This window comes from Sphaeramia orbicularis, chromosome 12, assembly GCF_902148855.1.
Source record: "Sphaeramia orbicularis chromosome 12, fSphaOr1.1, whole genome shotgun sequence".
Lineage (NCBI taxonomy): Eukaryota > Metazoa > Chordata > Actinopteri > Kurtiformes > Apogonidae > Sphaeramia > Sphaeramia orbicularis.
In genome coordinates this window covers 10,245,024-10,257,934 of record NC_043968.1, presented here as the reverse complement: position 1 = coordinate 10,257,934, position 12,911 = coordinate 10,245,024, and the positions used below count along the sequence as shown (strand labels likewise).

The window sequence follows — 12,911 nt, the reverse complement described above, 5'->3', positions numbered from 1 at the left end:
TTTTGTGTACATAGAAAAAGTTTTAGATCTTTGAGTTCAGCTCATGAAAAATGGGAGCAAAAACAAAAGTGGTGCGTTTATATTTTTGTTCAGTGTATATAAAAAAAAAGGGCCTTTTTAACAGTATCATGATATATCGTGATATATGGTATTGTGATCGTAGTATTGTGATTTGTATCGTATCGCCAGATCCTTGCCAATACACAGCCCTACTGGTGGTCAAAGTGTAACTCGGTCAGGCCTTAACAGAAGTGGCTGCAGTGCTCATGCTCAGTGCAGACACACAGCTGCCGTTAGAAGAACATAAGTACACGTCTGAAAGGGCCTTCAGATGTCTGAGCTGTGTACAGTGGCTGCTCATGCATCTAACACACACTTTATGAGGCAGTTCAACCTAGATTTTGCAAAGCGAACTCAATAACCTGATGTCTGATTATTGTGTTCCTTGCTCCATGCACAAACAAAAACAACCAGCATGTCAACAGGACCACGTCAGGTTCATGCATCATCTCAGTCCTGCAGCCCCACCACACTGACCTTCACCCGGTCCTCCAGACAGGACTTTCGGACCATACAGCGTACAGTAATTCGTCTACCATTATTTTATGTCGAGGATGACAAAAAAAAAAGAAAAAAAAGAAAAGTGATTTACTGAAGTTGAACTGGCTGCTGCTTAGGAGAACATTGAACATTTCCCATGAGTTGTGTTACTCACCTCTAAATTCCCTCTGGCTTTCTTCAACACTCCGTGGGTTAGACACACTGGAGAAAGGAGACGATACAGTTACACATCTGAGTTCCATCCAAGAGCATTTATACATGGATGTGTTCGGACGGTTTCCACGGGACGACCTGGTGTACCCTGACCTGTTCCAGGAAGTGGCTGGAGGATTTTTTTTTTCCCCTAGTTTTTTTTTCCCCACTAAATTTTTTTCCTGTTTTTTTTTTCTCACTAAATTTTTTCCTGGGTTTTTTTTCCCTCAATTGTTTTTCCTGGGGCTTTTTTCCCCCCACTAATTTTTCCCTGTTTTTTTTTCTCCACCAAATTTTTTTCCTGTTTGTTTTTTCCAAGAATTTTTTTTCCTGATTTTTCCCCCACTAAACTTTTTTTTCTCCCATTATTTTTTTTCCTGTCCTCCCAAAAAAATTTTTTCCTGGTTTTTTACCCACCACAATTATTTCCTTAGGTTTTTTCCTCCACTAAATTTTTTCTTGTTTTTTTTTCCCCACAAAATTTATTTCCTTGGGTTTTTTTCCCCACAAAATTTTTTTCCTGGGTTTTTTTTTTTTTTGCCACAAAATTTTTTCCTGTGTTTTTTCCACACAAACATTGTTCCCCACTAATTTTTTTCCTATTTTTTTTCCTCCAATGTTTTTTTCCTATTTTTTTTTTCCCCCTAAGAAATTTTTTTCTTGTTTTTTCCCGCCAGTACATTTTTTTCATGTTTGTTTTTCCACTAATTGTTCTCCTGTATTTTTTCCCCACACTAAATTTTTTTCCTGTTTTTTTCCCCACTAAATTGTTTTCCTGTTTTGTGATCCCCACTAAGTTTTTTCCTGTTTTTTTCTCCACTGATTTTTTTTTTACCAAGAATTTTTTTTCCCTCCACTAAATTGTCTTCCTGTTTTTTTTTCTCCACTAAATTTTTTTCCAGTTTTTTTTTTCCATACAACATTTATTTCCTGGGGGTTTTTTTCCCCACAAAAATTTTTTTCATGGATTTTTTCCCCCACTAAAATTTTTCCTATTTTTTTCCCCACTACATTTTTTCCTGGTTTTGTCCCCACTAATTTTTTTCCTGTGCTTTTTTCCCACAAAATTTTTTCCTGGATTTTTTTCCCCACTACGTTTTTTTTTTCCTTTTTTCCCCCACTACATTTTTTTCCTAGTTTCTTTTTTCCCCACTAAATATTTTTCCTCTGTTTTTCCCACTAAACTCCCCCAACAAATTTACAGATATTTTTATTTTATGAAGAGCCCACAACGTTAACTTTTCATGGGGCCCACAATTGTTTGTGGCACCCCAGGGCGGGGTAATAAATAAAAAAATAGCGGAAATCCCAATCAGGGTTCTCTAAAACTAATGATACCAATGTCAAATGTCTTGTTTGGTCCAAAAGCCCAAAGGTATTTAATTTACCATCATAACATGTGAAAACATTCATATTTAAGGAGGAAGAATCCTTCAAAAAATATTGAGACTTATTGATTATCAAAATAAAAATCAAAATTCCATTTTGCTTTGCACATTACAGTTTATTGTTGCACCTTACTGTTGACTGTCCAGATTTTTTTTTTTTTTTTTTTTACCAGTTCACTTTTTATACTTCTAATTTATTATGTATACAATGTGTTTGCTCCTGTATTCTATTTTTATTGTTATATTTTATTTTTACTGTGTATCATGCTGCTGCTGCACTGCAATTTCCTAGTTTGGGATCAATAAAGTATATCTATCTATCTAATCTAATGTATTTCTAAAGTGATCAAGGCTTTAAAAATACTGAAAACACTTCACCTGAAACACATTCAGGTCATTTGCTGGTACTTGGGGACGTGGTATAGCATCAATTAAAAGTCACTGACGATATTAAATCATCTACACCTGACTATTTACATACTGTGTCTAAAAGTGTGAGTAACATGAGAACATCATACACTGATCGATGATGACCCTCTCCATGCCCTCTTTGAGCTGGTTGGTGGTCCGGAGGCGTTTCACAGCTCCACTCAGCATCCTCTCCTGCTGCGACAGACGGCTCTTCAGTCTGGTGATCTCATTCCTCAGCAGCTCGTCCTGATAGAAGATAAACAGGATTTAATCCGGAGGCACTTGAAGTGGATAGGTTATGTTGCAGTATGTGTGTGTGTGTGTGTGTGTGTTTACCTGCTGGTTGTTGTTGCTGTCTCCGGTGTTACCTGCTGGCAAAGACACTCTCCACAGTAGTTTGAGCAGTCGACCGGCCTCCTCTAACACCTGCTGCATGGTGTTCATGCTGCCGGACAAACTCTTCAGATGCTGCTGTTCTATCACCTACAGGGTTCGTACACATTTTTCAAGGTCAAATTCAAGCAGTTTTAAAGGTCATTTTTAAATTTTTCCAGCATAGCACCCTATCGCTGGGGTAAAATATATATCAACAGAAATACATATACTCATGATTATTTTTTGTCACTTTTTATCATAATGATGTTCATTGTATTAAGCTATAAACATCTAAAATTATGTTTCATAATAGCAAAACGTTAAGAAATTAAAGGAGAACACAAAGTCTTATCCAAAAAAAAGGGGGAAGTCACTTGCATGGAGCCAATAAAAATGTGCCTGGAGTCGACCTGAAAACACCTGCTAATTTTCTTTTTGACATAAAGTTTTTTGGGGTTTTTTTTCAGAATGTATCACCTCTCTGTTAGTAGCTTCGGCTTGCCATCTAACCTGGCAGAGTTAATATTAAAAATAAACTAGAAAAGCACTCAGAGAGTGCAGACCTCCACCAAGGCAGATCAGCCCCCCCATCCCCACCAAAATTTAATCATTTGTTCCTTGTGCCAGTATCAACATTTCCTGAAAATTTCATCCAAATCCATCCATAACTTTTTGAGTTACCTTGGTAACAGACAGGTGAACAAAAAAAAAAAAAAATCCACCCCCCCGTCCCACCAAAATTTAATCATTTGTTCCTTGTGCCAGTATCAACATTTCCCGAAAATTTCATGAAAATCCGTCCATAACTTTTTGAGTTATCTTGCTAACTAATGAACAAATAAACCCTGGCAAAAACATAGCCTCCTTGGCGGAGGTAATAAATATATTACATCACAGAGCTAGAATTACAAGGACTTTCAAGCACTTTTTAGACCTTGAAAACAAAATATTGAAATCCAAGCATTTTCAAGGATTTCAAGCCCCCGCATGAACCCTGCACCTAATGACAGTTGACAATGGTCTTACTTTTACAGTCTTATCACCTGTATAAACAGTGATGTGATATCGTGTTAGTACCTTGTTGTCGGGGCCCTGCTGTTTAAAAGCCTGCACACACTCCTGCAGTTGTGCGTCCATGCTGTGGGACAGTTTACGGCCCTCTGAGATCTGCTTCCGGAGAGCGTTGTAGTCCTCGATCAAACCCAAGATGTGGCGGCCGTTGCGGTTGGCCCACATCCGATGACCCGGTACGAGGCGAGAGGGGGCGCTAGTGAGGCTCTCACCAGAACTGCCGCTGACCGAGCCTCCATCCCCCTCAGAATGAGCGTAGCGTTTTTCATCTGAAAACATTCACACATGCCCAGATGTTGTTACTTTGAATATTTTCAATATTTAGGATCGTTTTCAGGTTTATTCTTAAAGTTTTCGTGGGCTTAACAGTTCAGTAGTTGCACGATAGTGACGTGCACGGGTGGAGCGGTGCTTTGCTCTCTGGCTCAGTGCCTTCTGGCTATTCTATTCTATCTTAAACTTGTCAGTTCACTGTTTTGTTTGTGAATTAGTAGCTCACGTTATTATTCTGTTGATGAAATAAAAACCAGGGAAACTGTCTGATGGTCAAAGCTACAATGAAACAGAATAGAATAGAATAGAATAGAATAGGCTTTATTGTCATTGCATAATACCATTACACAGTGTAACGAAATTTGGTTTTATGGTCTGTAAGGTGCTCAAAGTAAAATACACACACTTGTAAAAATGGTCAAGAATAAAAAAATAAAAAAAAATCAAAATATTAAAACAGTCAAGTAAAAAAACACACACAAAAGCAAGTCCAGTATGTGCAAAATGTACAGGTGACCGTAATGACTATAATGTGAAGTCTTAGGTTTGGCTGACATATGGTCTTTTACGTGGATCCCCACCACCACCATTATTATTATTATTATTATTATTATTAAATTATCACTGTTTCACTGGTGTATTCGTTCTCACCATGGACGACTCTGGTGTGTTCGCTGTGAGTCTGAAATGACTGTCGCAGAGGATCAGAGTTGTCCCGGCCCGGTGGTGACCTGCCTCCTTCATCTACAACAAAAGTAGAAACACATACTGACACGACCTGATGGCTGGACATGCGTCAGTTTCCTGACGGCAGACGAGGGTTGTGTACCTGGAGACGACAGCAGGTAGTTGATGTTGATGGTTTCAGAGCGGTTGGGTCCTCTGAGCAGCTGCTCCTCCAGTCTCTGTCGCAGCGCTGTGTTGGTCTGGATGCTCCTCTCCAGCTGCAGCCTGAGGTGTCTGATCTCCGACAGTAGCTCTCCCAGGTCCACGGGTCCGGATGGAGGCCCCTGGTCCGGCGTTTGGGTCGACTCCTTGGTTTCTATTCAGAGAAACATGAAAGAGAAACAGGTCAGGCGCACTCCAAATATCCAGATTCATTCATTCATGTCATTATCCATCAACCACAGCAAACTTAGTAAGCAGTGTCCCAACCAGTTATTATTGTTTTAAAGTATGTAACACATCAGGACTTGCAGCACCTTTAGACTTCTGAGTCTCAGTCTTCATCTTTTCATAAACCTGCAGCTCCACCCGCAGGGACTGGAGAAGATGGTGAGAGTCAGACAACTGCTGCCTCTGAAGCTTCACCTCACACTGTATCCTGGAAATAACAAAGAGAACCAAAGAAAACTGAAATCTGAATGACAATATGAATGTTTTGCATATTTACCCTGCCCCCTGAAGGGAAGGCAAGGGGGATTGTTTTTGGTTCAGTTTGTTTCTTTGTTTGTTTGATTGATTGTTAACACTCTAGCAGCAAAACTATTGGTTGAATTCATATCAAATGGAGTTTACAGATTGCCAGTGACCAAGAATAGATATCGTAACATTTTGGGAAATATAGGTCAAAGTTTAAATTTTTTATGAATTTTTCTATATCTCCCCCCCCCCCCCCCCCCATCTACTTATAATGGGCGAAATTTCAAATGTTTATAAAACATTAATTTTGTTTCAATTTACTTCAAACTTGGCACATATATAGATGTAATTAATATGCTGACGTCACCACATGCATAGACATGATGCCATCAGCTGGATCGATTCCAAAATAAGCTATGATTTGTGCAAGGGGTGGGCTTTGGTGCATCTGGCACCACTTATTAAGGATGTTATTGACTTGCTTTGTCATATAAACAAAGTAAAATCAATTTTAAATCATGTGTAATGGAAAATCTATTTCACTCCATATGTTAGCACTTCATCTTAGTATTATATAACTACTACACCTATGTTGGAATGTGTTAGGATAATCAGATGTTTTATGATTCTCACTTGGTGGTCTCCGACGTGTGAATAACAGCTTGACTTTTGACTTAGTTGACCTTTGACCTTGCAATATCGCCTATCCAGCCTACTAGAGTAAACCATGCACATTCCTGCTTGTATCTATCAGTTTCAACCCCTCTATGCATCCTTGGAGGTCACAGAACTGAAACACTTTGACAATGTTAAATGCCAGGCACACATTCCTCTGATGAACAGAACAGATAGTATTGTCTCTTGTTACTTAGATTACTTTGTCTAAGTATGCCAGACACCTTCTCTTCAAGGAGTCCCATGTAATCAGCATTAATATTATTATAATATTTATATTATTTTATATCGGAACACTTAAAATGCGATGCCTAAAAAACAAAAAATCACCATGACCTGATGTAATTTGAGTTGAGGTTCACATCATGGCACATAAAGGGTCCCTTCTATGCTGTAGGGATGTAAAATACTGGGGAAAAGTTTAGCACAGAAAAAATAAAAATCAGCAAATTAATAAAGCTACTAATAATGGATTTATTTTATCTGTAACACTTGACTATTGGCTAGGGGTGTATATTGGCAAGAATCTGGCGATACGATACAAATCACAATACTAGGATCATGATACAATATATCATGATACTGTTAAAAAGGCAATTTTGTGTTTCTTCTTTTAAAATCATTATTTCCTTGAAGAACTGAACTACACCAAAAATATGCACAAATACTAAACACATTTTTATTTGATCAGAACAGGATCTAATGCTACATCACAAAATTTTCCTGTTAAAACTTAGATTATGTTTTACAGACATTACAGTTTAAGATCCTGTTCAAATGTTCATATTCTATTAGTTCATAAGAAACATCATTATTTTTGTGCAATCCCAACAAAAGACCAAACATTATTTGATAAGAGAGTTAAATAGCAATAAAGAAAATATAAACATAAAAGAAAAACAAAAATGAACCTCCACAATATCTGCGTTTGAATAAATACCTAAAAATATTGATACAGTACTTTTTAATATCAATACAGTATTGTGAAATGAAATATTGCGATATAGTGCAGAACCGATATTTTCTTACACCCCTACTATTAGCTGCACCCGACATATAGGAGACGTTTTTCCATCATTATCGCTCTCTGTTTTAAGTTGAAACCAGTCTGCTCATTTTAAATAAAATCTTTGGAGCTGCAAACAGAAATAAACAGTCTTGTATTTGTAGTTTACAAAGCACACACTCAAAGCAACAAGTGAAGGAAAGGGAGAGGAAAAGTGATCTAACATTAAACTAGGCTCCTGGTTTCATATGTCGGCCTCTTTCAGTTGTGTCAGTGGGACCCAGGGCAAGAGGTCACATCCCATCATTATAGTATGTGTCTTCATGGATGAGCCGTCCACATGATAGACTCTCATGTTTCACAGTTGTACTAATAGTGTTGAATAATGGTAATTGTAATGGGCATTTAGAATGGTAATTAGCAGCCTCGTGCAGCTTCAGGTTGCATGAAAGAGTGTGGTACCAGTACTGATGAGATGTGTGAAGTATGGGCAGATGCCTGTAAATGTGTCCACAACATCTTCTTCTACTGTACTTATTTATGTATGCATGTGTGTGTACCTGTGCAGCTCATCCTTGCTGTAGTGTAGCTGGTCCTGCAGTTGTGCGTTTTCTTGGCTGCTGCGCTCCAGCCTGTCCTGCAGTCGGCTGTTTTCCTGCCTCAGGGCATCACATTCCCTGCGGCTCTGCTCCAGTTTGGCCGTCCTCCTGGCCAGAGTTTCCCGCAGCTTGTCATTCTCCTTCTGCTTATCTGAACACAAAGAAGTATGTTTGTCAAAGAACTGTAAGAAAAACAAACACAACAAAACAAAATCATGCAAATACATTTTTAAAATAGCAAGATGGGAAACTGGAATTTACTATTGATATTTTGGAGTGAAATGTTTTACCTCTCGACCCCGAGTTAAGCTGCTCCTTCAAGGCCTGATTTTGTCCCCAAAGGAAGCGCACCTCATTGGCCAACTGACCATGCTCCTCGTTGCCATGGATGAAGATGTTGGTAGCTGCTACATGAATACACATGCTTGTCAGTCATCATATAAAGGGTAAAGAGCCATGTGTTGAGCGTGGGATTTCACCACTGTGAAACGGTAACAGAGGCCAGTGTCAGAGGTCGGGTCTGTACCTGGGTCTCTCTCCACTTCAGCCAGTCTCTTCTCCAGCTGTTCCCTGAGATGGTCGTTGGTGCGGATGCTCTCCTCCAGGCGCTGCCGCAGAGCCCGAATCTCCTGTAAATGCTCTGCCAGTAGATCTGTCAGGTGAACAGAGATAGATTCAGAGAAAATAATTCTGTGCATCCTTCCAGAATTCCCCCCAATTCTGCATGGATGAACAACAGTGCACACACTGACATGGTAATCAGTATATATATATATTTACCTGAATTCAGTGTGCGAGGCTGTTCAGACATATTCTTCTGTGACCCTCCATCTTGTTTCGAAGCCTCTGTTTGGGGCCCTGACCCATCCTGGTCTTGGCTTTGATCCTTTTCCTGATGGTGTGAACTGGTCTGGGCCATAATTGAGCGATGCAAGTCCAACTCTGTGCGCAGTGTGGAGTTGAGCTCCTCGCTGTTTCTCAGTTGCTCCTGCAGTCGGCCGTTCTCCCTCTGCAGGCCCTGCAGTCTGTGACCGGACACACCTTCCTCCTGAGCTCCTCCTCCTCCAGGTGGGACATTTACTGCTGGCCAATCAGCAGAGTGTCGCTGGTCTACAGTTGTAGAAGGTGACAACAACAGTTTGATGGATGACAACAGACACCTACTGCACAAACTACAACTATTGCTTTAAACTGCACTTGACATCTTCCACTATTACTCCGTGTTTAAAAAAGAAGCTGCAGTATAAAATTAATGAATTACTGCAATCTAAGGAGCTTCTCAGATGAGTACACCTAAGTGAGGGCACCACACATTATGAGAAAACTACAGGAAATGTGGCACAGACCTATCGACCCTGATGCAGGACCTCTCACATATCCACAGGCCTTACTTGTCTCTTTAATAGCCTTGACCGTCTCTTTTCCTGAGAGACCCACAATCTGAAGATTGAACCGGATAGGTGCCACTGAATAATGCAACTTTAAGTGGAGGTGGACTGAAACTGGACACCTGCTCTGCCCTTGGCCAGCGTGTATTGTCCTGTGGGATGCTTCACTGCAACACAAAGGACCTGAGTGGAAAATAAGTGCTATAACAGGCTGTGACTAGATCATCTGTAATCTCATGACATACCGCTGGGACGAGAAAAGGGGAAAAATATGAATCATTGATGGAGCAGACGGAGGTTAATCCTACTATAGACTAAAATAACTCAACATTCAAGTACACACTACACCTGGCTTAAGCCACCATCTGAGACACTCAAGAATATAATTGGAACTGGTTTTCACACCCATTCATTAATAAATTCATCGTTTAATTTGTACTATGTATGTAAAAGAAAACATCTGAAGTAGGGATGCAAATTATCGATTAATTCATAAATCATTAGTTGGTTGGCCTTGTCGATCAATTAACGATTAATTGATAAGCGGTGATTTTCCTGCGAACCATGAATTTCTCTTTCAAGAGGGTCTATAAGAATAAAAGCTACATATTGTTTATATACTTCATGAAAAAAGCATGTCATATTCCTTAATGATTGATTTATTGTACCATTAGGGATACAGTACAGGCAATGACATTTATGTAGTAAAACTAAATAAACTCTGCAGCGAAATTCAATACAATAAATGGATCTGAAGAAAAGCAGTTTAGAAGAAATGGGCATTTCTGACTTTGCATCACTACCCGACACAATGGAGAGAGATTTCAGCGGAGGAGGTTCACGCAGGAGACGGATCTCAAGGAGTGGGGAGATGCCGTGCCCCCCCGCTCCATCCGGGACCAGACCGATACTGACCCCGCATATGTACGCATATTTGGACCTCCTCCTGCCGGCTGTACCGCTCTCACAAATATGCAATCCGCAGCATGTGGGACGGGCCGGTCTGTGTTTTGCTCCACCACCCTGGTCCTTGAGGGCAGGTATCCTGCATGTTTTAGATGTTTCCCTCTTCCAACACACCTGGTTCACATGATGAGCCTATCATCAAGCTCTGCAGAAGCCTGATAATGACCTTCAGGTGTGCTGGAAGAGGGAAACATACACTGGCCCTCCAGGACCAGGATTGCCCATCCCTGCCCTAAAGCGATTCTAACTCATCAGCGCCATGATCCAGTTCGGTGACCAGCTATCCCAGCCCCAGTCGCGGCGTTGCGGTGCGGACAAACCGGCAGCCTTCGGACAGTTGTGGGACAGGTGGACAGGGTGACTCCCCCCAATATGCAACCCCAGCGATGAAGCCTAGTTTGGGCAGCGGTGCCCCCTACTGTCGACACCACAAATACTGCCGTGGAAAAGGGCAATTAACCGACAATTACTGTAATTTAATCAAGCAAATTCTTATTGGCAATTAATTGATAGTCGATTAATTGTTTACATCCCTAATCTGAACATATATTTGTTGTGTTTACCTGAGTGCTTACTGTGAACCAGTTTGCCACCTGGTGTGGTCGGTCTGCTATGACAGGAGGAGGACGTTCTGTCTGAGTGGTACAGATCAGAGTGAGAGCTGTGGTGGCTGCTGGGAGTCTGACCTCTGAACTGACTCTGGAGGCTCTGAATGAGGCGGTTCTTCTCTTGCAACTCTTTAGCCAACCTGCGGGGATGAAAGATAGGAAGGAGAAAAAGAATTAATGATATGAATAGGAGCTGGAATGTCTACTGGAAGCAGCACGTGGGATGTTTTTGGTCCACGTAACTTGATAAGAGCAAGATGGCAAAAATATTTCATACAGGGAAGAATCCAAACTGAGGTAAGGCACCCAAGGCACAAGAAGAGACACCAAAAAAAAAGATGAAGAATTCAAGAGAAACACATATTTTTCTAATCAGAGGAATTAAAACCACGAAGAGAACACACGGTCACTGCAAACGTCATGCTATCTGTCTGAATCAAACCCACTCACAGGTCCAGCTGATCCCTGGTGCATTCAGCCAGGGTGAGGTTCTGCTGGACCAGCAGGCTGATGTGCTGCTGCAGCAGCTCTCTCTCGCCCTCTAGCTCCTCACGTAGTTTATCTAATTCCTGCTGGATTCTAGCCGGGCTGTCAGGAAGATCGCTCATGCTCTCGTTACAGGACCACAGTGGCTGTGATCCCTGCTGAAGCTCCCCAACACTGTCCACATCGGGGACAATCAGTAATAACATCTGCCACTATAAAAACTTATTTTTATATCCTAGTTGTCAATTATGAAAATGGGATTATGACAGTAGTTATAGTACGTTACTACATCAAATAAAACTGCTACTTTCAGGAAATGAGCTGCTGTGTTTTACTATTAATCCATGTCAGGCATGAAGGATAATTGGGCTTACCTTTCTCTCAGTAATCAGAGAAGGTTTTACATAAAGCATTTCCTAAAAAACACATTCTCTAATCATATACCAGTATGTAACCACCACAAGTCTTTAACACTTTACCTGATCCATAGATCAAGTACATAAAAAGACTGATCTGATCTGACTGACATGTGGTGGGATATCCCCCTGATGTCTGGAACACTAGTGACCCAGTTTGAGCCGTGAACCTCAACGTTTTGGACGATACACACAAAATTAGGTCAACAGCAGGACACTATTCACAACCAACAATACGCACACAGCCCAGGGTCACAAGGCAATTAGCTAATGGGGGTGGTGGGGTCTTTGAACGGGCCAAGAGACAAACCTCAAAACAGATTCAATACTAACTAATAAAAACCTTTGTAACGTTACACACATAAAAGCTGAACACATCCCTTAATGAAAGGTAAAGCATTCACACTGCGTCTTTGCTAAATGGACATTCAGTAAATAAGAGCAGACTAAGAATTTGAGATGTACCTGCGAGACAGTTCCAGAGCCGCCACATCCTCATTATCCAGATGAGATTCTCCTGGCAAACAGAGGAAAACATGCTGTCAAAGACCTGTCTGTAAAAATCAGTTACGTATCACTGCTTCCTTGTTCGTCCCATTTTGCCTGTGGCTGCTCACTTCTTTGTTGTATCAAGAAGTTCCTATACAATAGGTCTGTTTTTTGTAATATCACTTAAAAACAGCTGCTTTTCAATAGTTGCTCATTAACTAAACAAAGTGGAGTCCTTTAGAGATCCACAGTTAAGCAGGTGCGTTGCTTTGGGTAATGTGTGTTTGCAGATGTCACAGGATGTCAAATACTGCTAATTAACAAGTGTTTAATGGTTCTGATTAGCACAGACAGGGAATACAAATACCATCAAGGGAGCGGCCGCCTTTGTCTAGCCGTCCTTCCAGCCTGTCCAGAATGCTCAGGCTCTTGTCCAGCTGCTCTTTGACTACCTCCCCCATGTAGCAGTCAACTTCACTGGCGTGCATCAGCTCCTTGAAAGCCTTGTTCAGCTCCTCCAGCTGCAGCCGGTGCAGGGCTCCCAGCCGGCGACTCTCCTTGATCTGCTGCCTCAGCTGCGACAGTTCCCTGGCCTGGGACTGCACCAGGGAGTCCAGTCTGTGAAGGAGCCCGTGTGAGAACAAA

The 12,911-nt window shown here is 41.0% G+C and overlaps 1 protein-coding gene across 6 annotated transcripts in view; it reads right to left on the bottom strand.

The window, feature by feature from the left end:
- The window catches only part of cdk5rap2 (CDK5 regulatory subunit associated protein 2), a 41,426-nt gene that overhangs the window by 4,431 nt on the left and 24,084 nt on the right, over positions 1–12,911 (bottom strand). For 5 of the 6 annotated variants that reach the window (XM_030149803.1, XM_030149802.1, XM_030149801.1 and 2 more), the window contains 15 exons: positions 12,634–12,884; positions 12,243–12,294; positions 10,831–11,015; positions 8,694–9,023; positions 8,440–8,565; positions 8,204–8,320; positions 7,875–8,064; positions 5,474–5,595; positions 5,101–5,313; positions 4,923–5,015; positions 4,005–4,267; positions 2,889–3,035; positions 2,660–2,798; positions 716–762; positions 538–592 (listed from right to left, as the gene is read on the bottom strand). In XM_030149803.1, coding sequence (XP_030005663.1) covers positions 538–592; positions 716–762; positions 2,660–2,798; positions 2,889–3,035; positions 4,005–4,267; positions 4,923–5,015; positions 5,101–5,313; positions 5,474–5,595; positions 7,875–8,064; positions 8,204–8,320; positions 8,440–8,565; positions 8,694–9,023; positions 10,831–11,015; positions 12,243–12,294; positions 12,634–12,884 — 2,330 coding nt within the window. The remainder of the gene's footprint in view (positions 1–537; positions 593–715; positions 763–2,659; positions 2,799–2,888; positions 3,036–4,004; positions 4,268–4,922; positions 5,016–5,100; positions 5,314–5,473; positions 5,596–7,874; positions 8,065–8,203; positions 8,321–8,439; positions 8,566–8,693; positions 9,024–10,830; positions 11,016–12,242; positions 12,295–12,633; positions 12,885–12,911) is intronic. The other variant, XM_030149800.1, reaches the window with a different exon arrangement.